The 25,273-nt window shown below is 38.0% G+C and overlaps 1 protein-coding gene across 10 annotated transcripts in view; it reads left to right on the top strand.

Moving 5' to 3' along the window:
* Positions 1 to 25,273, top strand: part of GSAP (gamma-secretase activating protein) — a 99,075-nt gene that overhangs the window by 39,653 nt on the left and 34,149 nt on the right. For all 10 annotated transcript variants that reach the window (XR_012512074.1, XM_010344656.2, XM_010344633.2 and 7 more), the window contains 10 exons: positions 1,940 to 2,044; positions 2,450 to 2,509; positions 4,046 to 4,089; positions 4,967 to 5,052; positions 15,864 to 15,941; positions 17,599 to 17,676; positions 22,449 to 22,541; positions 22,659 to 22,876; positions 24,492 to 24,561; positions 25,093 to 25,175. Coding sequence is in view for 9 of the 10 variants with exons in the window: in XM_010344633.2 (XP_010342935.1) it covers positions 1,940 to 2,044; positions 2,450 to 2,509; positions 4,046 to 4,089; positions 4,967 to 5,052; positions 15,864 to 15,941; positions 17,599 to 17,676; positions 22,449 to 22,541; positions 22,659 to 22,876; positions 24,492 to 24,561; positions 25,093 to 25,175 (915 nt within the window). In the remaining variant the exon portion in view is untranslated. The remainder of the gene's footprint in view (positions 1 to 1,939; positions 2,045 to 2,449; positions 2,510 to 4,045; positions 4,090 to 4,966; positions 5,053 to 15,863; positions 15,942 to 17,598; positions 17,677 to 22,448; positions 22,542 to 22,658; positions 22,877 to 24,491; positions 24,562 to 25,092; positions 25,176 to 25,273) is intronic.

The following is a 25,273-nucleotide window of genomic DNA, read 5'->3' as shown; positions in this document are numbered from 1 at the left end:
TTTACATCTCTTTATGTCACATGGCTCCCTCAAGTTGCAAGTTAGCCTGGGTGGAAAAATCCCTGTTAGGATTAGGGAGGGTTTAAGCATGAATATGGACCATTCTGGTGTTTCCTTTTTTTCTCACTTCTTCGACCCCAACCTGTCTTTATTCTTTACTTATCTATCTCAATGTGGGTTACTTTTGGTTAATAAGCATTTTGAAGAACATTAATTCTTTTTTTTTTTTTTTTTTTTTTGAGACAGAGTTTCGCCCTTGTTACCCAGGCTGGAGTGCAATGGCGCGATCTCGGCTCACCGCAACCTCCGCCTCCCGGGTTCAGGCAGTTCTCCTGCCTCAGCCTCCTGAATAGCTGGGATTATAGGCACGCGCCACCATGCCCAGCTAATTTTTTGTATTTTTAGTAGAGACGGGGTTTCACCATGTTGACCAGGTTGGTCTTGATCTCTCGACCTTGTGATCCACCCGCCTCCGCCTCCCAAAGTGCTGGGATTACAGGCTTGAGCCACCGCGCCCGGCTTGAAGAACATTAATTCTTAACTGCTTCTGTTAAATTATTTTGAGGTCAGCTGATGCACTGATAGGGCAATGAGAGGATTCCAGGACATGGATTCCAGACCTTGCTGAACTAACTATGCAGCCTAATCTAACTGCTCTGGGCCTGAGTTTTCTTACCTATTAAGGGGTTGAATTGGATGGTTTCTAGAATCTCCTTATTTTAAAGTTCCATAGTTCTGACTTTGTTACTTAGTAAACAGATGTTTTATACCTGTAATATCTTTGGCAATTTACTCTTGCACACCTTATTTCATTTTCTGCCTCTTTTTTTTCTTTTGTTTTGTTTTGAGATGGAGTCTTGCTCTGTCACCCAGGCTGGAGTGCAGTGGCGTGATCTTGGCTCACTGCAACCTCTGCCTCCCAGGTTCAAGTGATTCTCCTGCCTCAGCCTCCCAAGTAGCTGGGATTACCGGTGTGTGCCACCATGCCTGGCTAATTTTTGAATTTTTTTTAGTAGAGATGGGGTTTCACCATGTTGGCCAGGCTGGTCTCGAACTCCTGACCTCAGGTGATCCACCTACCTCGGCCTCCCAAAGTGCTGGGATTACAGGCGTCAGCCATGCCTGGCCCATTTTCTGCCTTCTGAAAAAACATTCCTTGAGCACTGTTACATGCTAGAAATAATCAGGGAATTGGTAATAGAAAGGTGCTGTAGAAGAGTGCATGCTCATTAATTAAAATGTAATTGTCATAGAAGCATGCCAGTGCACCATAGGAAAACAGGTGAGGATTATACTACATCTGGGGGATGGGAGGGAAGGCTTTGTGTGGAACACAATGTGTAAGTCAGGTCTGATGAATTGAGTAGTTAAGTATTGCTGAGAGATGGGCAATAACATCATACTCATCATGGAAGACATAAAGGTGAGAGGCATGCCCAAAGCTGCATGGTTGGTTTATGGCCAAACTGGGGTCATTGTCGATTACTTCCTACTTTGAGGCCTGAGCTTTTTCTTGGCATCACAGCCTCTATCTTTGGTAGTGGAGGGTTCTTGTCTGCAGAGGCTTGACTTGAGAGAGTTAGGTACAGAACAGTAAGTTCTGAATCTTCTATTAATGCAGCTGTTGATTTCTGGGAGGTATGGTCTTGCCTTCAACAGCCTCAGTCTGTGTGCTAAACTAAGAACAAGAATAAAATTATATATTATAGAGTGGGAAGAGGAGGAGGCAATGAAATGATGTCTTAAAACATTTCTGGAAAGACTGTGTGCTAGGGGTGGGGAGCTTCTAACAGTGAACTGTGGAAATATTTACATGTATCATAAAGGTAGACATGGAAAATAATTATGAATTCCAGATATGTTGTCCTTTAAAAGTTATTAAATCATACCTTTTTTTTTTTTTTTTTTTTTTTTTTTTTTTTTTTTTTTGCATTTTTAGGTGATTAAAAATTCTGGCCATCTCCCAAGAGACAGAATAGCCGAGGATTTCGTTTGGGCTCAGTGGGATATGTCAGAACAGAGATTATACTACATTGACCTGAAGGTAAAAAAACTAGTTTGTGGCCACTCTTTTTTTTTTTTTTTCTCCAAAAATAATAATTTTTTTAGAGATAGGGTCTTGCTCTGTTGCTGAGGCTGGAGTGCAGTGGTGTGATCATAGCTCACTGCAGCCTTGAATTCCTGGGCTCAAGTGATCCTCCTGCCTCAGGCTCTGAAAACATAGATTACAGGCATGAGTCATAGTGCCTGTCCCCAGCACTTTTTTATAAGAACAATCTGATTTTGACATTATCATTACTGTAGTTCATTAATCACTACATTTTCATTGATGGAAATTGTCAATGAAGTTTTAAATATAATGAAAAGATTTTCATTATTGTTTGCTTCTTGACTGCTTCCTTTTTTTTCCCTAGTGTTTTTTAATATGTCATTCTGTTTACTGTTTTAGAAATCAAAGAGTATCTTAAAATGTATCCAGTTTTATGCTGATGAGAGCTACAACTTAATGGTAAGTTTGGAAAATGATCACACTACAGGAAATTTTATGATACCTTACTCTTTTGTTATCATAAACAGCACTTTAGCATTCCTGATGGTTGTGTTAGTCACTTGTATGAGCAAGTAAAATAGTTCTTGCCGTTTCCAGGCTTCAATACCAGAAATGTCTGCTAGCTGAATGCTCTACATCAAAGAAACACATATGAGTGGGGATTAGTAGTAGAAGATACTAGGTTGGTGCAAAAGTAATTGCGATTTTTAATCATTCAAAATAATGGGAAGAATTATAGTTACTTTTGCACCAATCTAATAATTGGTGTGGTCTGTAAGCAATAGCTTTAAGGGGTTGCACTTTATTTGACCCAAAAGGACTTGTGAGGATGGTCGATTTGAGAATGAAGAGAAAAGCCCTGAGGCCATTTATCTGGCCCCCACCGCACTTCAGGAAGGGGCACCTCTTTCATTGGTGGTCAGTGAGAGCAGCACAGTATGTGGCGGCCCTCCAATGGTCTGAGGGATAGTGAACTGGCCCCCTGTGTAAAAAGTTTGGGGACGCCTGATGCATAGTTTAACCAAAATCTAGTCTTACCCCTGAGAAAGCTATTTAGGATGTTAGCATTGTGTTACCTCAGTCAAAAAAAACCTTAAAAATAGGAAAATTTAAATTTTAAGAATTTGAATTTAAAAAAATATAAAATAAAGGTAGCTTTGTGGTGCAGAGTCATTAATATCTTTGCGATGGACAGTACTTTTTTTTTGTTTGTTTGTTTGTTTTTGTTTCTTTTGAGGTGGAGTCTTGCTCTGTTGCCCAGGCTGGAGTGCAGTTGCGGGGTCTCTGCTCACTGCACCCTCCACTTCCTAGGTTCAAGCAATTCCTCTGCCTCAGCCTCCCTAGTAGCTGGGATTACAGGTGCCTGCTTCCACACCCAATTAATTTTTGTGTTTTAGTAGAGACAGAGTTTTATCATGTTAGCCAGGCTGGTCTCAAACTCCTGACCTCAAGCAGTCCACCCACTTTGACCTCCCAAAGTATGAGCCACAGTGCCTGGCCTATTCTTCTTGACCAAGACCAATGTTGCTATCTAATACAGATTGTTAACGCCATTGGAAGAACTGCAGTTACCCCTACTGCCTCTTCTGTTGGCTCATCTGCCCTCCTTCTAAGGACATCTAAGGACATACAATCCTTCCTTCCTTACCCTGTCATCTGTGTCTTGTAAAAGGTGGTTGCTTCCAATTGGCCTATTGTACAACCTGTTTTTGATATTCAAATATAAGACAAAGTTTGTCAAGCATTAGCCATTTAAGAAATAAATATACATCAAACATATGATTGTATGCGAACTTCAGAGTATTCTCAGTGGACTTCCTGTCCAATGGATTTGGAGTGTAACCTCTGAAGATAATAATGGTTAAAGGGCTTTTTATTATTAGGTAAGCACAATATTTTTCTGGTTTACTTAGGTCTGCTCTGGCTTTCAGAACTGTCATCACTTACTGTCATTTTGGGTTCATATTCTTCTGATTTTTTTTTTTTTTTTGGCAGTTCGAAGTACCCTTGGACATATCATTAAGCAACTCAGGATTTAAGTAAGTTATTCACAGGGCGTTACTAATTTTTATAGACACTTGTGGGCAAAATGATTATATTTATTCCTACTTTATTCAATGCAGATAAGAGTTTGATATTCTGTGTACATCTTTTTTTTTGTATTCCCATTCTCCATAGCAAATATAAACAACTTTATCAAACATGAACCTAGAATTTTATATACAAAGTCAATTGTATTGATTTTCTTAGCCACTTATTTTAGTAGCGCATCTCCATTTATTTTGATGTATGAATATACTATTCTCCCTATGATTACCTAGAAGAATTCATTGGGTCAGAGAGAGCTACATTGAGAAGCAAACATCAAAACACTTTTTGTTGCCATCAAAGAGGATGTCAGAGCTCAATCTACTTGTAGCTCAGCTGACTTGGCTTTTTTCTGTTCTCCTTTTTGCACAAAAGACAAGGTTTTTTCCTTTTCCACTGTATTTTACATGTAGCAAAAGCATGAGATGCTTCTGAAAAAATAAGCCATCAGTATGTAGAAGAAATGAAAATCTTCCTAAATTAGAGTAATGATAATCCTGAACTGCTAAGTATTTCACTAGCTTTACTTTATCATATATGAACATTCAGTTGTGCTTATTTTGAAACTAGTGTATGCATTACTCTGTATTAGAAAATTTATAAAAATATAAGATGAAAGTAATATTTTTTCCTTATTACCAGGCCAACGCCATATATATGCCATGTATTTTGAAAAAAACTACAGAATTTATTAATCAATAAAAAATTGTCTACTTAAATTTCTAGGGAATGTGTTTCTGCTTCTCTGGGTATATTATTTAGTGGTTACTCACCTCCTTTATGAAGGGATGTATTTTTAAATGAATTTCTCATTCTTTATTTTCTTAGACTTGTCAACTTTGGATGTGATTATCATCAAGACCGAGAGAAATTATCCAAACACCTAAGTCTGTGTGTTTTTACCAACCATACAGGTAAACTATAGTTGTATTTATCAGTTTATTCAATTGTCCTTGAGTTCTAGACAAAATTTACTTATCGTTTAGCTGTATGGAGTCTGAAAATATAACAGAGCTACATTTTTATATTGGTGATCATATGGATTGTCAAATAACAAATCATCTTCTTTATTAATTTTAAATATACACTGTATCAAGATAGCCATAGTTATTATTATTGTTATTTTTTGAGACAAAGTCTGGCTCTGTTGGCAGGTTGGAGTGCAGTAGTGTGATCTCGGCTCACTGCAACCTCTGCCTCCCAGGTTTGAGCGATTCTCCTGCTTCAGCCTCCCAGACAGTGGTATTACAGGTGCCTGCCACCAGACCTAGCTAATTTTTGTATTTTTAGTAGAGACAGGGTTTCACCATGTTGGCCAGGATGGTCTCGATCTCCTGACCTCGTGATCCACCTGCCTTGGCCTCCCAAAGTTCTGGGATTACAGGCATGAGCCACTGCACCCAGCTGCCAGTTATTCTTAACAGCAGAGTTATTCTTCTAGTAGTTATTATTTGTATGATTTTAATAGAGGAGATGGATTTGTATTTAACCAGTCTACATTTTCTCACCTCCTCCATCTTTTAACAAATGGCAACCCGCAAAGGCTATGCTTTCTGTGTCAGGATTCCTGACGTGTTTGGTTCTAAACTTATGTACCTAGCTTTAAGAGCCATGCTGCAGCCTACCAATGTAACAATCAGAACTTGGCATAAAGTTATTAATGTGAAATATTTTGTTCCTTAATTTTAGTTTTTATAGATAGAAAAATATAGAGGTAAAGAAGAATACCTAAAAATGAGCGATGAATATGATTACATTCAATAAATCTGGTGAAAAAAATGCTCATTAACCTTAGTCATCTAGGTAATCAGCTCTATAACTACATATGATAGCCATTTTTAATATCTCAACTTTAGTGGACATTTACTAGAGTTTAGCAGCATTTGGACTAAAATTGCATTCCTTTGAAGCCAAATTATTACAGGATATTCACCCTTTAGGCCACTGTTTATCCAGCACTTACTGTTTGCTAGGTGTTGCGGATGTGATGGTAAGTAAAATGGCCCTAATCTTTGTTATCATAAAAGTTACTATTTGGTGCAGATTTAATACATTACGTAAGTGCACACATAATATTTAAATGGAATCACATTATGAATGAGCTAAATTATGGGAAGAAATGAAAACTTACAATGGAGGTTTAATAGAAGATACTAATATCTTCAACCATGTTCTAATTCAGCCAGTTCATCCTCGTTTCTGCCTCCCTCCAAGATACTCCATCCCATCCTGTTCTTAGTCCTGAAAACTGCCCCCTTTCCACTTCACTCCTACATAATCCATTCCCCTTTTTGTCCCTCCAGGACTGTCCCCCCAGGTCTCCCTCAGCTGTACTCATCCCTTCATATACTCATCCTGGGGCACTCAAGGGAGTGGTATTTCAGTGGAGACTTGAAGGGTGTATATGAGCTAAGACCATGTCACTGCAGTAAAGTGAGTGAGAGAGAGAGAAAGCTGGAGAGGTAGGCAGGGGGCAGGCTATGTAGCACCTTGTGGATCATGGGAGGATTTTAAACTTTATCCTAAGAGTGATGAGAAGTCATTGAAGGATATTTTTTGTTACTATACAATTTATTTTGAGAATGTGCAAGCTCACTGAAAAGTTCAAAAATACAGTGAACATGCATGTACCTTTTACTCAAACAATTATATCATTTATGGTTTTTACTTTGTCATTCTCACTTTATATAGATATCGTTTTCTTCTTTTTCGACAAAGTCATTCAAAATAGGTTGCAGACATCATAACACCTAACCACTAGGTAATTCAGCACATACCTCCTTTGACTAAGGACGCTCTTCTACATAATCTCTGTTGCCTTATTACTGAAATAAATTAATCACATTAATCTATAAACTTTATTCATATTTTCATAATTTTTTCAAAAATGTGTGTGTATATATAAATAAATATATATGTATAGAACTTGTAAAGTCAGGATTCCATCGAGATTAATACATTACATTTGGTCATTTAAATCTTTGTGGTCTCTGTTAATGTACAGCAATTTTCATATCTTCCCTGACTTTTCTTTTCATTGACATACTGAAGAGTCCAGGCCATGTGTCTTAAGGAATGATCCACATTCTGGATTTATCTAATTGTTTACTTAGATAAACATTTAACTTTTTCCTCTACACGTTTCCTGTAAAGTGGAAGCTACATGCAACAGAGTAACAGCGTAGTTAGACATAAGTTAAGTGTTTTTAGTGAGAATACTTCATAGGTGATGTTGCAAACTTTGTTTTTATCAGATCAGGAATGTCAGGATGTCCTACTGTTAGTGATGCTAAGTCTGATCATTTGGTTAAATGGTAACCCCTGTATGTCTTCCTTGTGAAGGCACATTTTAACCTCTGAATTAGTAATTTGTAGGACAGTGCTTTGTCACCATGTGACTATTCTATTCTCTAATAGCTTTTCACCTGTCAGTTTGAAGATTCACTGATACTCCTTCACAGAAGTGTCTATGCAGGCAGTCATGCGATTGCATGTGTATTTTCAAATGATCATTGTGGCTTCTGTATGGAGGATGGATTGGAGGAGGCAAGAGAAAAAGTGGGAAGATGAACAGTTAAGATGAAGTCTAGTTCTGTATTTGAAATAAGGGTGAACTAGGATGGGCAGTACAGGTGGAGAGAACTAGATGGGTTTGAGATACATTTTGGAGATGAAATTGAGATGATTTACTATAAATTATATTGAAGAGGAGTGGTTCTCAGGTTTCTGGCATCAGCAAATGAGTGAACAGTGGTGCCATTTACTGAGGTATAGGGGTTTTGGTGGAGCTTAGGAAGATTGTGAGGTTTATTTTGGACATTTTGACTAAAAGATCTGGAGCTTAGAAGAGGGTTCAGAACTGACAATGAATAAATGTGGAAGTTGTAAGGCTATAGCTGGCATTTGAAACCATAGGAGGGAGTATTTGGTCAGGAGGGAAGACACTAATAAGATCTGGGAACATAAATATATAAAGGTTAGGCTGAACATCCAAAGGAAAAGGAAAAAAAGAATATCTGGAGAGAGCGAGAGCGAGAGAGAGAGAGAGAGAGAGACCACCCAAAACAAGTATGGTATTATAGTAGCTGAAGGCACAGGGTATTTTCACAAAGAATTGACTGAATAGGTAGTAAGAGGTAGAGTCTGCTGTGTCTAGTAGCATGAAGATTACTGGGAGCTGTTTGTGTTGGGGAACTGAGGTGAAATCTTGACTATGCTGTGTTAAATGACATATGGAAATTGAAAAAAGTCATAGCAGCATGTATAGACATGAGAGAGGCACCATCTGGAAAGGGAAATAGGATTTAGGGAATATTTTAAGACAGTAGAGACTCTAGGATGTTTGAATGCTTACAGCGTATATTTAGTGGAGAGGAAACAGGACAGTACATAGCAGAAAGGAATAACTGGTACAGTGAATTTGCTTAGAAGGCAGGATGAGATCCAGAGCTCACATGGAGGGAGCAGGGTAGGTTCGTCCCTATTACTTTGCTTTATTTATTTATTTGTGAATGAGATGGAGTCCTGCTCTGCTTTGTTGCCCTGGCTGGAGTACAGTGGCACAATCTTGGCTCCCTGCAACCTCTGCCTCCTTGGGTTCAAGCAATTCTCTTGCCTCAGCTGCCCAAGTAGCTGGGATTACAGGCACACACCACCATGCCTGGCTAATTTTTTTTTTTTTTTTTTTGTATTTTTAGTAGAGATGGGATTTCGCCATGTTAGCCACACTGGTCTCGAACTCCTGACCTGAGGTCATTCACCCACCTCAGCCTCCCAAAGTTCTGGGATTACTGGCATCAGCCACCACACCCAGCCCCTGGTACTTTGCTTTAAATCTGTTGCATATAAACAATCACCTTAGGCTTTAATCTTGTGAAGCTTTTTATTCGTTTTTATATTTTCGCAGGAATTTTTCATGACCATTACTAGTTATAAGTTATAAATGGGGCTAGTTATGACATATTTAATAAAATGTTAGGTTTATCTGACATAAAATGTGGAAGAATCTGTTTTTCCCCTTCTCAGCAGTGTCTGGAAGGGTAGACAATAAGCTTCACTCTTCACAATTGGCTTTGAAAAAAAAAAACCCATTTCAAATGAGATGCTTCCAGGTTTGAGATGCAACAAGCCAGAGAAGCAAGCTTTTGGTTTTTGAATAATAAATTGTTCATGTGTTTTGCATTGTAGTCTTCAAAAGTGGTTTTTAACCTTTGTTGTTAAAATCGACTCCAACAAAATAGGACTGGAGAAGGAAACAAAGAGTCTAATTTAAATGTGACTCCCTCTATAGTAGAAAGCTGAATCCTCCACCAGCATGGAGGCCAGGAACTGGTTCATGAAAGGAATGCTGATAGACTTAGGCCTTTATACAAACTTACTTCAACTATTTACATTAATGATGATGATGTAATAATGATTGATATTTCACTATCACATTATGGTAATCAGAAGCTATTTTGTCCTTTTAGCATTACTTTTTATATTCTTGAAAGCATTTGTCCTGAATTTCCCTGCCCTAAGAAATAAAGACAGCTGTCTTCCAAGGAACTAGAGGTTACAATCTGGGTGAGGGGCATGCTCGTGAGATTGGTGGTGGGCAAAAGTGCTGCTGCCACTGCTGCTGTCAGGCCACTTGTATATTATTTGACATTATGAGGTTTATATAGATTTTTCTAATAAATAGGCTAAATCAGACTTTCTAAGCATTGAAAACATATCTTACTATTTCCCTATCTAATAGTCAACTCTGAAGCTGTAGTGCTCTTGTGTGTTTTAAGTCAGTGGCTGTAATTCTTTCTTGTGCACCACCTACTGGGAGGTAGTGAGTAGGGAAGTGTGTAAATTCTCCTTCCTATTCATATTACTGCAAGAGTTGCTCTTCACAAGTTCCTGAATTAGGCCTATGTTTTAGCAGTTTACAGAGCTTTTCAATAATTGCTCCAGTGAGATAATTTCCCTTGGAAAACTTTGTCCACAGTAGTTTCCATTGTCCAAATGGTTTCCCCAAGGCTAGCCAATGTTGAGATGTTATCTTCATCATTGATGAATATCTGGTTACACTTATCTTAAGAGCATCCTTTATTTTTTTCAAACTGTGACTTCCCCCAGCTTGTAAATAGCAGCAAGATTGTTATGGAATAATAGTGTACCAGCTAACCTTTGTAGCCAGGTATAACTTCTTTGCAACGAACAATCTAACATTGTTTTTATACACAATATCTTATTTGGTTATCTCATAAGAACCCTATGAAGTAGGTTCTGTATTTTCTTTATTTACAGATGAGGAAATTGAGTCTTAGGTAATTTAATTAATTTGCCTGAGGCAATATACTTAGCCAAAAGCAGGATTCTCATCCAAATCTGCTGATTTCAAAAGTGGTTCTCAACCTGGGTTCACATTAGAATCATTTAGTGAGCTTTAAAAAAATACAAATGTTTAAGTCTCACCCCTAGAGATTCTGGCTTAATTGTTCTGAGGTGGAGCCTGAGTATCCGTGATCCCAACTAAGTTTAATATGCTGTCAGGGTTAAGAACCAGTGATCTAAAGCTGTGTTGTCCAGTATGGTAGCCACTAGCCACATGTGGCTATTTAAATTTAAATGAATTAAAATTTAAAAAAACCTGGGCTGACTAGAAGATGCTAAAGTGAGCCACTATCACAGGGAAGAACAAAAGGGGCCAGTAAATACAGCACCTTCAACTGAATCATTCAGGTGTTCGCATTGGGACTAATCAGGGAAACAACTTGACCCATAGAGAATGGCATAAAGCAAGGCAGGATAACAGCCCACCAAGGAGTGACAGTCAGGGGAACCTCTGCTGCCCAGGGAAGTGGTGAGTAAATGTGTGACCCCAGAAACCCATGCTTGACTAATGAAGAAGAAAAGAGAGAAGTTCCAAATAAGCACAATTAGAAATGACAAATGGGATGTTACCACTGACCCCACAGAAATAAAAATAAACATCAGAAACTACTAAGGACATCTCTAGGCACGCAAATGGAAACCTAGAAAAGACAAATTCCTGGACACATACAGCCTCCCAAAGCTGAACCAGGAATAAACTGAACAGGCCAATAATAAGCTCCCAAATTGAATCAGTAATACATAGCCTACCAACCGAAAAAAGCTCAGTACCTGATGGATTCACAACTGAATTCTACTGGATGTACAAAGAAGAGCTGGTACGGTTTCTACTGAAACCCTTTCAAAACATTGAGGAGGGACTCTTCTCCGATTCATTCTGTGAGGCCAGCATCATCTTGATACTAAAAACCTGTCAGAGACATAGGAACAAAAGAAAACTTCAGGCCAATATTCTTGATGAACATTGATGCAAAAATCACCAAAATGCATGGAAACCAAATCTAATAGCATTTCGAAAAGCTAATCTACCACAACCAAGTAGGCTTCATCCCTGGGATGCAAGGTTGGTTCAAATATGCAAATCAGTAAATGTGACTCATCCCATAAACAGAATTAAAGACAAAAACCGCATGTTTATCTCAATCGATGCAGAAAAGGCTTTTGATCAAACTCAATACCCCTTGATGTTAAAAACACTAAATATACTAGATATTGAAGGAAAACTTCAAAATAATAAGAGCCATCTACGACAAACCCACAGTCAGCATCATACTGAATGGGCAAAAGCTGGTAGTATTTCCCTTGAAAACTGGCACAAGACAAGGATGCTGTCTTTTACCACTCCTATCCTATATAGTATTGGAAGTCCTAACCAGAGCAATCAGGCAAGAGAAAGAACATCCCAAATAGGAAGAGAGGAAGTAATTCTATCCCTGTTTGCAGATAACATGATTCTATAGAAAACTCCATAGTCTCGGCCCAGAAGCTCCTTCAACTGATAACATCAGCAAACTTTCAGGATACAAAATCAGTGTACAGAAAGCACTAGCATTTCTTTATACCAATAAGAGCCAAGTCAAGAGCCAAATCAGAAAGGCAATCCCATTCACAATTGCCACAGAAAGAATAAAATACCTGGGAATACAGCTAACCAGGGAGGGGAAGTAAAAGATTTCTACAATGAGAATTACAAAACACTGGTCAAAGAAATCAGAAGACAAAACAAATGGAAAAACATGCTCATGGATAGGAAGAATCAGTATCATCAAAATAGCCAAACTGCCCAAAGCAATTTACACATTGAATGCTATTCCTATCAAACTACCAAGAACATTTTTCACAGAACTAGAAAAAACTACCTTAAAATTCATATGGAACCAAAAAAGTGTGGGTAGCCAAGGAAGTCCTAAGCAAAAAGAACAAAGCTGGAGGTATCACATTACACAACTTCAAACTATACTGCAGAGCTACAGTAACCAAAACAGTCTGATACCAGTATAAAAACAGGCACATAGACCAATAGAACAGAGAACTCAAAAACAAGGATGCACACCTATGAATACCTGATCTTCAACAAAGCTGACAAAAGCAATGGGGAAAAGATTCACTATTCAATAAATGGCGATGAGTTAACTGACTAGCCATGTGCAGAAAATTGAAACTGGACGCCTTCCTTACAGCATACACAAAAATCAACTCAAGGTGGATTAAAGACTTTAACCCAAAATTCATAAAAATTCTAGAAGAAAACCTAGGCAATACCATCCTAGACATAGGAATGGGCAAAGATTTCATAACAAAGACCTAGAGGAATAAAAATCATTCTACATCTATACCTAGAGGAATAAAAATCATTCTATCATAAAGACATATGTACGCAAATGTCCATTGCAGCATGACTTACAATAGCAAAGATGTGGAATCAACCTAAATGCCCATCAGTGACAGACTGGATAAAGAAAATGTACATATACACCATGGAATACTGTGCAGCCATAAAAATGAGTGAGATCATGTTTTTTGTGGGAACGTGGATGGAGTAGAAGCTGTTATCCTTAGCAAACTAACGCAGGAATGGTAAAATGAAATATCTCATGTTCTCACTTAAAAGTAGGATCTAAGTGATGAGAACTCAAGAACACAAGGGAACAACAAACACTGGGATCTTCTTGAGGATGGAGGGTGGGAGAAGGAAGTGGAGCAGAAAAAGTAACTATTGGATATCAGGACCCCTGTGGGCCAGGTGTGGTGGCTCATGCCTGTTATCCCAGCACTTTGGGAAGCCAAGGCGAGTGGATCACCTGAGGTCTGGAGTTTGAGACCAGCCTGGCCAACATGGTGAAACCGTCTCTACTAAAAATACAAAATTAGCTGGGCATGGTGGCACATACCTGTAGTCCCAGCTTACTTGGGAGGCTGAGGCACGAGAATCGCTTGAACCCGGGAGGCAAAAGTTGCAGTGAGCTGAGATTGCGCTACTGCACTCCAGACTGGGGACAGAGCAAGACTCTGTCAAAAAATAAAAAATAAAAATAAATATGTAAACCCCTGTGTTAATGAGTTTATCTGTATTACAAACCTTCACATGTACCCCTGAACCTAAAATTAAAAAAAATCCTGTAATACCAGCTTTTTGGGAGGCCGAAGTAGGAAGATCACTGGACCACCCTGGGCAACACAGTGAGACTTCATCTCTAAAAAAATAAAATAAAAAAGCCAGGCAAGGTGATGCATGACTGTGGTCCCAGCTATTTGGAAGGCTAAGATGGGAGGATTGCTTGAGCCTGGTATGTCAGGGGTGCAATGAGCCATATCTGTACCACTGAACTCCAACCTGGACAACAGAGTGAGACTCTGTCTCAAATAAATAAATAGTATGTCAGTCATACTATCTACATTTTGAGTGCTCAGTCACTGCATGTGGCTAGTTGCCACCATATTGGACTTTACCAGGTATAGAACATTTCCATTGTCAAAGTTCTTTTGGATAGCTTCAGAGAGCCTGTGTACATACCATTTCACCTTGCTGTGTCTTTTTTCCCCTTTGGGATTGAGTGGGACAACTAAGCATAACCTAACAATTTGGAAATACTTGCTTATAAGTTCTGGATATGGTTCTTAGAATATATAATTAGGTACATTTATTCTGCATCTCACTGTTTTCAAAATGAAAAGAAAAAACTTTTATTCTCTAAAGGGTGGTGTGCAGATAATTTGCTAGAATGGAGCTTATGATCTATGTTGTGGTCATGTTCATTTCCCAGGATAAAATCCTAAAGGAATTAGTGCGTGAATAAGTATGAGTATATTTAACCCTCTGTGAAATTAGTTCACTTAATCACTACTATTTGAGAATTGTGTAAGAAGAACATGTTCCCTTGACAGTATTCATTACTTAAAAAACTACTTCTAAAGGAAAATGACGGTGCTGTGTTTTAACTTTTATTTACTACTAGAGAGTCTAAAGTCTGTCTTTTTTCAAAACAATTCATGTTCCTTGTGATTATAGTTCATAACGGAATGGATAAACTAGTAGTTTTTTGCAGATAATGTTTACTGTATGAAAGCAGTCCAAGTGGTATATGAGACTTTTGTAATTCTTATTATTTTGTTTATGGTTTAGTGATAGATTACTTTTATTCTCAATGAGCCAGCTGTAATTGTAAAGAAATGTTGTTATTGTGTGCTCAGTAACCATGAGTCATTTTACATCTAATAGAATTGTTACCATGTTATTTGATGAAGTTATTCTTTTCTGCTGTTTTGTGTTTAAGATATTGCAGTAAAATGTACTGATGGCAATATATTGCAGTGTTAAATGTCATTAAAAATAGTCACAATTGATAAGTATTATAACAGAATGCTTATAAATGTCCTTGAATAGCCCTCTTAGGGGAAATTGACTTCTTTTTTTCTACCATGATTCTTTGATAAAGAAGCTAATGGAGTAAAGTAGAGGAAATGTTGAAATCCCCTGAAGTTTGGTGGCAGTTGAATTCACACAGCTAGTTAACATTAGCTCTGGGACTAGAACTCAGGTTTCCTGATTCCTTGTCAAGTTACTTTCTACCTGGCAATCTCCTATTTCAGTTACTCACATAAATGCATTAGAATAAACATATCTGTTTAAGCATAATGTCCCTCACTTATATGTAGGTCACTGATGGACATTAGTCTATCCATACAGCAGCAGCTGCTAGAGATAATGTACAGTTTCACACATTGAGAGAGGTAGGGAAGGCTGAGGGTGTTCTGGAGTGATGGGGTAGGTGAAGGGGGTCAAGACTCACCTGGAAAGGCCACTCTATGCCAAGAATTCTCCTTTGGCCTGGGGCCAGTGCCTTCAGTGACTCAATTATGGATGGATGCAGACTCACCACATTTGTTCTCGCTGATCCATAGTATAGATCATACTTTGTCTTTCAATCAAGCTAAACTAGAGACTGGAAACTTTCTGTGAAGAGAATACATTTTTGATACACTGGTGTTCATAGCTGTTAGTAGTAATTTGAAGGTGATGAGCTAGATAAGAAGGCAGGACGATACATGCATACTAGCAGAATCTCATGAAGCTTTGGAAACTGTCTAGAATCCTATGATTTCATATAGGAATGTATCTCTGCTAATTTCCTATCCTTCAATAGCCTGCCACAATACGTTGCTTATAGTCTGCACTAAAGAATTACTGCTTTGAAAGTTCTTAGCAACCTGTTAATAGACCACTTCTAGGATTTGGGAATAATCTATGAGGTAGGATGAGGCAGGACATCTAAAGGAAAAGAAGTAAGGCTAAGTGGTTTAGGAAACTGTTTGTGACATACATTCTGTTAAGCTCTACTAAATACCTTCTTTCTTCTAGGAAGTTTGTGTGTATGTTACAGCCCGAAGTGTGCTGCTTGGGAACAAATTACGTATTCAGTGTTTTACATTCACAAAGGTACTTTTCATGTCTTCTTTGTTACTTTAACATAATAACTTTTTCCAAATAGCAAGTTAGATAGCTCTTAACAGTGATGTTATTAGTAATTTTTTGGAGACAGGGTCTCCCTTTGTCACCCAGGCTGGAATGTGGTGGCATGAATACTGCTCACTGCACCCTTGACCTCAGGGTTTCAGGTGATCCTCCCTCCTCAGCCCATGAAGTAGCCGGGACTACAGGCATGTACCATCATACTAGCTAATTTTTGTACTTTTTGTAGAAATGGGGTTTCACCATGTTTCCCAGGCTGGTCTTGAACTTCTGAGCTCAAGTGATCCACCCGCCTCAGCTTCCCAAAGTGTGGTGATTACAGGCATGAGCCACCATGCCCAGCTGAGAGTATTATTACCTTGTAATTCAATTTTTATCAGTTCATTCTATACCTGTACACTTATAGGATACATGTTTCCTAAAGAAAGTCACCAATGGTTGATATCAAGTTAGCTAGTTATTTTTATATATCATATATTTTTATCCTGGCCTATATCTTTTTCTAGGCTTGTGAACCAATCCTAAGGGAGATATTTGCCAAAAGTGTGTTTTCTTTTTAGTTATTGCTTATTGGAAAGTAGCTATAGATTTAACTTACAGAGTTACATACAGTTTTAGTTAAAGGTGTCCATGATCTCAGACCTCAACAGGTTTTAGATCTAAGATACATTTATTCCATTTCACACATCTATAGCCTAAGATACTGATAAACAGTCTGCAGAGCAGCAGTCAGATGCCTAATATCTCCTGATTCTGTAGTTGATCATAGTGTGCCCTGTAATAGTTTTAGTTTGAAGAGTGCTAAGGAGTAGTTATTTTGTTTGTTTACTTAAAGTGAATGTGTGCGTAGTACATACTGTGGGTGTATTTAAATATTTTTAAGATGAAAAATTTTCAATATTAAAAAAAATGCCAAGCCATATCAGAGCTACTTATTTTATGGATGGACCTAATATTGTCTCCCAAGGTTAGAGATCAAGGTAAAAAAAAGTTTTAAAGTAACTTTAGAACTGACATATATACTACTCATACTTAAATTGTCTGTTTGAAGTTTTTGTGGAAAATTTTCACACATTTTTCTAATGGTTAATCTAGTGATCAAAGCCAGTAAATAAAATAAAATGTTTCTGAAGAGTAAGAGTTAGAAAAGTAGAGAGGAAAGCCCAATACACTGAGGTTATTAGCTGGACTAATTCCCTTCCTACCTAAAAGTGGGATTTGTAAATGATTTGGAGAAGACTCAGAGGGTCTTAATGACTGCATGTGTGTGACAGTGAGCCTTTAGGAATGATGGCCAATGAGCCATCTGGATCCTTAATTAAATTCCTCTCTTGGATCCTTAATTAAATTCCTTCAGATCCTCTGCTTCCTGAACAATTCACCTGTCATGGTCTAAGATTATAATAAGCCCAAAACAACTACTGGAGTGTGACTGCCCTCAGATGATCTGCCTTCAGTGCTGGTTTTTGGAGAATGAGGGGAACCATGAAATCTAGAAGTCAGAAGATGCCCGCTTACCAGTTTCATGGTCACTGAAATTTATAGAGTGTTATATAATCACTGCCTTGGGTGGAGTTCCAGTTCTTTGTTTAACATTCTCTGGCTTCATGTTCTCTCTTTGCAGGACATAGCAAGACTTTCACCACTTCTCTCAAGAATGTTGGCTCACACATGACAAAGGGCATTACTTTTCTCAACCTTGGTGAGTGACGGAGAGATCACACCCCCTGCTCTGAACCCTTCTTCCTGGGCATGGTATACCTTAACCTTCTGTGCAATCCCATTTCTCATGCCTCTTTGAGACTTGGATTGTGATGACAATCAATGACCCACTTGAAGTCTTACCAGAGAAGACTTTCTCTGGAACACACCCCTCTCTCTGAACTCCTTAGTCTTTGGCTTGAAAGGATTGGGGGAGGTGTCTTCCCTTTTCAGAGAACCTAGGCTGTGAGCTTTCTTATGTTTTTGGTAGCAGTCTAAAAAGTCACTTGTTAGCATAAAAATGATTTGTATGAGATATTCCTGAATAGCCCATGAGAAATAATATATCATGTTGTCCCTTGATTATAGAGGGGACAGGGGCCTCTGGGAAATTGTCTGTTTCTTGTTGCTAATCTTGAAAAGCTTCCAAATCCCATTAATGATTTATGGATCAGCTTGAGTGAGTTGTTTTCATTCAGCAAATATGACGAAGGGAACCTGAGGATAATGAAGAAAATAAAGAAAGGGTTTTTTTTTGTATCTCCCTCCTGAAAGCTGCTTTTCCATGCCAGTTGGGATGTGGGGCACAGTTTAGCACAAGACTAAGTAATTGTTTACTTGCTTACATATGGAACATGGTATATGGAACATTTCCTTTGAAAAAGGAGCTTTGGGTTTAGAGCACATAATTCTTTTATATCTTTTTCCATCTCTATTCCAGAGTCCATCCACTGTCATGACCTAGGTTTGGGAGAGTACAATGTGAGGAAACTGAGCAAAGTGATTTTTATTTTGAATGATACCATTGATGACGTTGGATACTTATGCTGAGTGGGCTAGTAATGGGCAAATTTTAACATGATCTCTGAATCTGTGGAAAATTGCCTTAGGGAAGCCTGGTTCCACTGCTTCCTGTGATAAGAGAGATAAATATTATAGGTTTCCTGGGTCTGGGACTTGATTCTTATCAGCAATGCTTTATCAACATCCCATCTCAAGAGTGATGTGGGAAACTTTCCACTAAGAAAACAGTGTTTTGTGAGGGCAAAGGTATCCTTCCTTTTTTTACCCCTGGGAATGACTTGCAAAGGGCAGGAAAGATTTAATCTGTGGTCTTCAGCATGTGGAAAGGCCAGCAATACAAGCTTTGTCAAAATAGGCTGTCTTACATACGTTGTCTTTCCTTCTTAAGCACATTTTACAGGCCCAAAATCATACCGCAGTTTAAAGCTCTTCTACAGGTAGTTTTTATGATAACAATATTGCTTTTTGAATAATATATTTTTTGATATTAATTACATACAATTTCTGTAGACTGTCATCCTATTAAAATGGGCTTATATTAAAATATTAAAAATTTATTGAATTTTTTCATGAACCCCAAGCACTTTGATTAAAAGATACATTTATAAATAAACTACTATTTATTTAATGAATACTGTATGTTAAGTATATTTTACTTGTTATTTTGCTCCCTACAGCAATTCTGGTTGGTAATGTTATCTCCATTTTACAGATAATGATATGGAGGCTCAGAGTGAACTGTGTGCTCAGGCGTATTTCAGTGTCTTTTATCAGGGACACTAGATTAACAGTTTCTTTAAATATTTTGTTATTTTGTTTTCTTAGTATTTTATTTAAACTAAAACTTCATCAAGCATTTTGTTTAGAGGTGTTGTTTTAGTATTTTTCTCTAAAGCAGTCCAGAATAAACTGAGAGAAAATGAAGTGAAATGATCCTGTAAGTCACCCAAATGGTATGCAACATAACTGCCCAAACTAGAAAAGATAATTAGTGTTGTCAGTGGTACAATCCTAGAGTATGTAATTTAAAAATATTTATTCATAGAATTTGATTTTTATCTAATAGCACTTTTCGATTCAGTAGTCTTATATTTTTAAAATATAAAGCTTCAGTCTAAATGTTTTAAAATATTAAAGTTTTAACTAAATATGGGTGACTAAAGTATTTTCTTGAAATTATAAGAATTAAAATATCCATTCTACATGTGTATGGCTGTACCTATAGCCTCTGCTTATCTGTAGTACCTTTTCTTCAACATATAAGATCTTTATTAGAAAAGTCAGCAAATAAAATATAGCAAATTTATACAGAGTTCTTTCATCAAATCTTCCTAGCAAACTTGTTTGTTTGTTTGAGACAGGATCTTTCTCTGTCACCCAGGCTGGAGGCAGTGGTATGATCTTGGCTTACTGCAACTTCTGCCTCCTGGGATGAAACTATCCCCCACCTCAGTCTCTGAGTATCAGGGATTATAGGCTCATGCCACCAATTTCTTGTGGTTTTCGTGGAGATGGGGTTTTGCCATGTTGGCCAGGCTGATTTTGAACCCCTGATTTCAGGTGATCCACCTGCCTCAGTCTCCCAAAGTGCTAGGATTACAGGCATGAGCCACCGCACACAGTCAATAAGCAATGCCCCACATTATTTTGTTTTTAAGTGACACATAGTAATTGTATATATTACGGAGTAAAATGTAGTGTTTTGATACCTATATACATTGTGGAATGATCAAATCTGGCTAGTTAGCATATTCTTTATTAGTTTATTATTGCTGCTCTAACAAATTACTGCTAACTTGGAGCTTTAAACACCGCAAACATTCTCTTACAGTTCTGTAAAGTCGGAAGTTTGAAATGAGTCTTGAAAGGGCTAAACCGAAGTGTGGGCAGGACTGGTGTCTTCTGGAGGCTCTAGGGAAGAATTTGTTCCCTGCATCCTCCCTCCAGCCTCTAGAGCAAGCTTGTCTAACCTGGGTTCTGTGAGCTGCATATGGCCCAGGATGGCTTTGAATGTGGCCCAACACAAATCTGTAAACTGTTTTAGAACAGTAATTTTTTTTAAGCTAATCAGCTGTCGCTAGTGTATTTTATGTGTGGCCTAAGACAATTATTCTTCTTCCTATTGTGGCTCAGAGAAGCCAAAAGGTTGGACATCCCTGACTAGAGGCTAGTATTTCTTGACTTGTGGCCACTTCATTTCAACTACTGTCCTCATCGCATGGTCGTCTTCTGTTCTCTAGACAAATCTCTCTCTCATAAGGACTTTTGTGCCTACCTGGGTCTGCCTGGGTATTTCAGAATAGTCTCCCCATCTCAAGATCCTAGTCACATCGGCAGGGTCTCTCTTACCCTGTCCACAGGCTCTGGGGATTAGCCCAAGAATATCTTCAGGCACCGTCATTCAGCTTGCCACAGATACTATTGACCCTTTTGGTGAGACAGTAATTCCCTGCTCATTGAGGGACTGAACATACATCCCTGCAGCCCACTCACCAAATGCCAAATAGGAATCTCCCCATCCCTCGCTTAATGATGTGACCACCCAAATCACTGTCATATATTTCCAAATGCCATCTTGCCAGGGACATAGTGCCATCCTAATTAACTGGTTAAGTGGTACAGTGAGACGTTAACTAGGTTATCTGATGCTGACACCCTTTCCATGTCCCACCATATTGTTTGTGTTTTTCTAGTAAAGCGTTGCCATAATAAAATGATCGCAACCATTTGGGCTAAGCACTTTAGCACCATTTAATCCACGTTGACTGAAAGGACACTTGTAAGTCGACTGGTTTGAGTTTTAGGTCCTCTTTCCTTTTCTTTCCACAGAACGCCTTCTATGCAAATGATTAGCATGTGTTCTTTTACTTCTTAGGAAAAGGAGTCTAGCTGGCTCACTTATAATCTAAATGTCTCATCTATATAAAATTACTACTGTGTGAATTTCTGTTTTTTAAGCTCCTAGAAAAAGTATTGGCAAGGGATACTTTTATCCTTCCATTCTCCAGAAACCTATTTTTTATACCTTGTCTCCATCTGAGTGCAAATGTTCTTGGTACAAAAATATCTAGTGCAGGGACTGAAGGTGTGAATTCTAGTCAGCTTGATATGCAAGGAAATAAATTAGTACTTCACCAAGTATCAGTGTTTCTACAGAGATTGTTCTGATGAATATCAGTTTAAAGGTTCTCTAAACAAAATGCTCCTGCTACTGATGACGATGATGATCAGGCAATGAACATGGGCAACCAAATTTTAGAGCTTCTCCAAACTGGCAGAAATTATGAAGAAAATTCCCAATATAAGCTATTTCCAGCCTATCAGGTTAAGGAGTAATTCGTGTTACTTGATGCTTTTTATTCTAGTTTGCTCTGAGATCATTTAGATTCACATAAAGCCACAAATCACTTAGAAACAAAACTACAGGTATAAATTAAGATAACCATAGATAAATATCTGAAGAAAATTAACCATAGATAGGAATAAATGAGGCTTGATTAGTAAGAGAAATGTGGCTGGGCATGGTGGCTTATGCCTGCAGTCCCAGCACTTTGGGAGGCCGAGGCAGGAGGATTGCTTGAGCCTAGGAGTTCGAGACCAGCCTGGGCAACATGGCGAGACTCCAGCTCTATAAAAATAAAATATATTAGTGGGGTGTTATGGGTGCATGCCTGTAGTTCCAGCTATTTGAGAGGCTGAGGTGGAGAGGATCACTTAAGCCCAGGAATTTGAGGCTACAGTGAACCAAGATCACTCCACTGCACTCCACCCTGGGTGACAGAGTGGGACCCCTGTCTCAAAAAGAAAGAAAAGGAAAAAAAAGAAATGGTCTGTCATTAGATAACTTGTTATTACACTGGTAAAACTTTTGCCTTTTGAGGTACTCAGAGAAAAGTAGAGATAGTGTGACGTTCTGTACCTGTGCAGCTCTTACCACATGTAGATGACTTAAATTTTTCTCTTCTGTAGACTATTATGTGGCCGTTTACTTACCCGGTCATTTCTTCCACCTACTTAATGTTCAACATCCAGACCTGATCTGCCACAGTCTCTTTCTGACAGGTATGGCTGTAGTTTTTCTCTTGTAGAGATGGCCTATTTGAGTTTGTTTTGACTTTAATATCTATGTTTGGGTAAAAGGAGTTTATTTGCTGATCTACTTTTTTTTTTCTTTGCCAGGAAATAATGAAATGATTGATATGCTACCTCATAGCCCCTTACAGTCACTGCCAGGGTCCCTGGTACTGGATTGTTGTTCTGGAAAGCTGTATAAAGTGATGCTCAGCCAGTCGTCTTTATTACAGCTCCTGCAGAACACCCGCTTGGACTGTGAGAAGATGGCCACATTGCACTGTGCGCTCTCCTGTGGTCAAGGTGCACAGTTCCTGGAAGGCCAGGTGAGAAGATAGTTCATGTTTCAAAATGGGCAGATAGACAACACTGAACATACTTATTTTGTGGTTGAAAGTGGTCAGGAGTTATTTTTATTTAGTAACAATTGAAGTGTATGGCCTTTCTGCTGACTTGTGTATGCCCTTTCTGCTGACTTGGAACATCGTCGTCTTTTGTGCTGCTTTGTAACAGATCCCTACCAGGTCTCAGACCCAGGATGTTTCTGTTCTTTTGGGTACTCCCTTTTCCGTACTGGTAATAAATGTTTAGCTGTATCAGTAACATTACAATGAAGAGCTCAGTAAATAATGAGTTTCTTAAATATCTACTTTTTCTTCTGGTCTGTATTTGATCTATAATTATCAAAAGGACTAAAATCTGGTGACAGGTATTTATTATATTTTTGATAAAGATAGCTTACATTTGTATTTCACACGAGAGTTTATTAAGTACCTCCATGCACATTCTGCGTTATTTTATTTTACAGCTATCCTGTGAAGTCAGAGAAATTGCTTCATCAGATGTGGTTAAGATCAGTGAGAAGCTGGTTAACTACAAAAAAATTTAAAAAGACATTAGATGTTTTATGTTAACCTAAAACATAAAAATGCACATTATTCACTCAGGTTTTGACTCAAGCCTTTCTTTGGGAATTGAAGTTCAGCATCATTTTTTTTTTTTTTTTTTTTGGCATAAAAGCATTAGTAATGAGTTATCTCTAACTCCCTGTTAGTTTTTAAAAATTTTTATTTCTAAGGATATAGTAATTTAAAGACCCTTACAAGACAATCTGTATATCAGGCATTTTTTTAAAACAATCTTTTATAGTTGTTTCCCCTAGACCTAGTTTTTTAGTGTTTTAGAGACATGCCTTTGAGTCTTTCCAAAGCATTCAACTTTTACTGACCCAACAATACTCTCTGCATCCACGTTTTACTTGTCCACAGTAATATTGTATTAAATTACCTAATTTTGAAAATAAGTACAAAAACATAAATAGCTTTTGAATAAAACAGCTTACTGGTAGTAGCAGAAGTGCAAGTATGCACCATGGCTTGGCGTGCCTTATAATATCTGTCAGTTCTGAGATGGCAAACATTCCTCTAGCAGGTGAGGATGATTATGGAGATGAGAGAGTTGATGGTATAGCAGGGGTTATCCCTCCCTCGGGAGGCAGTACAGCCATGCTCACAAAGATTAACTGGTGTGTCCCTCCCTATTCACAACGGAGGGCCCAGCTGGAAATCACGCCCAGCTCTGCTGCCTCCAAGCCTAGTGGTTTTGTTTTGCCTTTTTCTCATGTATCCCACAGCTCTTTCCACTAGTGCTTTGGTATAACATGACCTATTCTAATACAAGCATTCGGTTGAAGAACGTTTATTTGGATCCCTGCCAAGGACATTTATTAAAAAGATGTATAAAAAGGATCTCACTTACATAGTGTTTTTCTACCCAGGATTGCATTACGTTATCTTGAAGACAGTGTAGAAGTGAGTGTATTCTTAGGCAATTCCAAAATAGATATAGAATGCAAAAGATTCATGTATATTTGTGCTTCTTTGGTAATGGCAGCAGAGAGCAGATTTAAATACCAACAGAGTTCTGTCTGACTTTTTAAAGATTATTCAATGGATTTCTGAGAATTTTTCTGCCTGCCATTCATTTGACCTCATTCAGGAATTCATAATTGGTAAGTGTTGCTGATGTTGCACCTTAAGTTGAATAGCTGACCTTTTTGCTTGAGGGAAAGCAGTAAATTGATAATGAATGCCTCAACCTGTCCAAATGCTGCTTAAGAGAACATTTTTTTTTTAAATGCTATTGCAGTCAGCAGCTAATTAAATTTCATTCTCTTGTGGTTTTCTAAGAAGCTATGGCTGTACAGAGATTGATGAGATACAAGATAGGATCTTGATTCTATAACCTTATTAGTGACTTTTTTCCAGAAAGATGTGACTTTCTTAGCCCAGTTTTGTGTTGGCTGGTTTTGTATGAAGTGATATAATGTCATTTGGGTAGATATAGTACTAAATTATTGTTCTCATTGTAAAAAGCAGAACCTGAACATTTTAGTAGCTAAAATCATAATGGTTACCTTTTTGAGGATGAGGGATAAGACAATGAAAACTTGGTTGGTTTGCTTGTTTTGGTTGAATTACAATGCTGACTGTCTTTGTCATATTAAACCATATCCCCCCTGCCTTTTAAAAAATCTATGCAGCTTCTTCATATTGGAGTGTATATTCAGAGACAAGTAACGTGGACAAACTATTGCCACATTCCTCAGTGCTCACTTGGAATACAGTAAGTTAACACTGTGTATGCTATCTGCAAATAAAATCAATTCACAATTGTGGGTTAGTTGTTGGACATCCTTCTTATACTCATCAAGGTCATGATTT

The sequence above is a fragment of the Saimiri boliviensis genome, chromosome 10, assembly GCF_048565385.1.
Source record: "Saimiri boliviensis isolate mSaiBol1 chromosome 10, mSaiBol1.pri, whole genome shotgun sequence".
In the NCBI taxonomy this organism is placed as follows: domain Eukaryota; kingdom Metazoa; phylum Chordata; class Mammalia; order Primates; family Cebidae; genus Saimiri; species Saimiri boliviensis.
The sequence above is the reverse complement of the archived record's forward strand: the minus strand, read 5'-3'. Positions and strand labels throughout refer to the sequence as shown.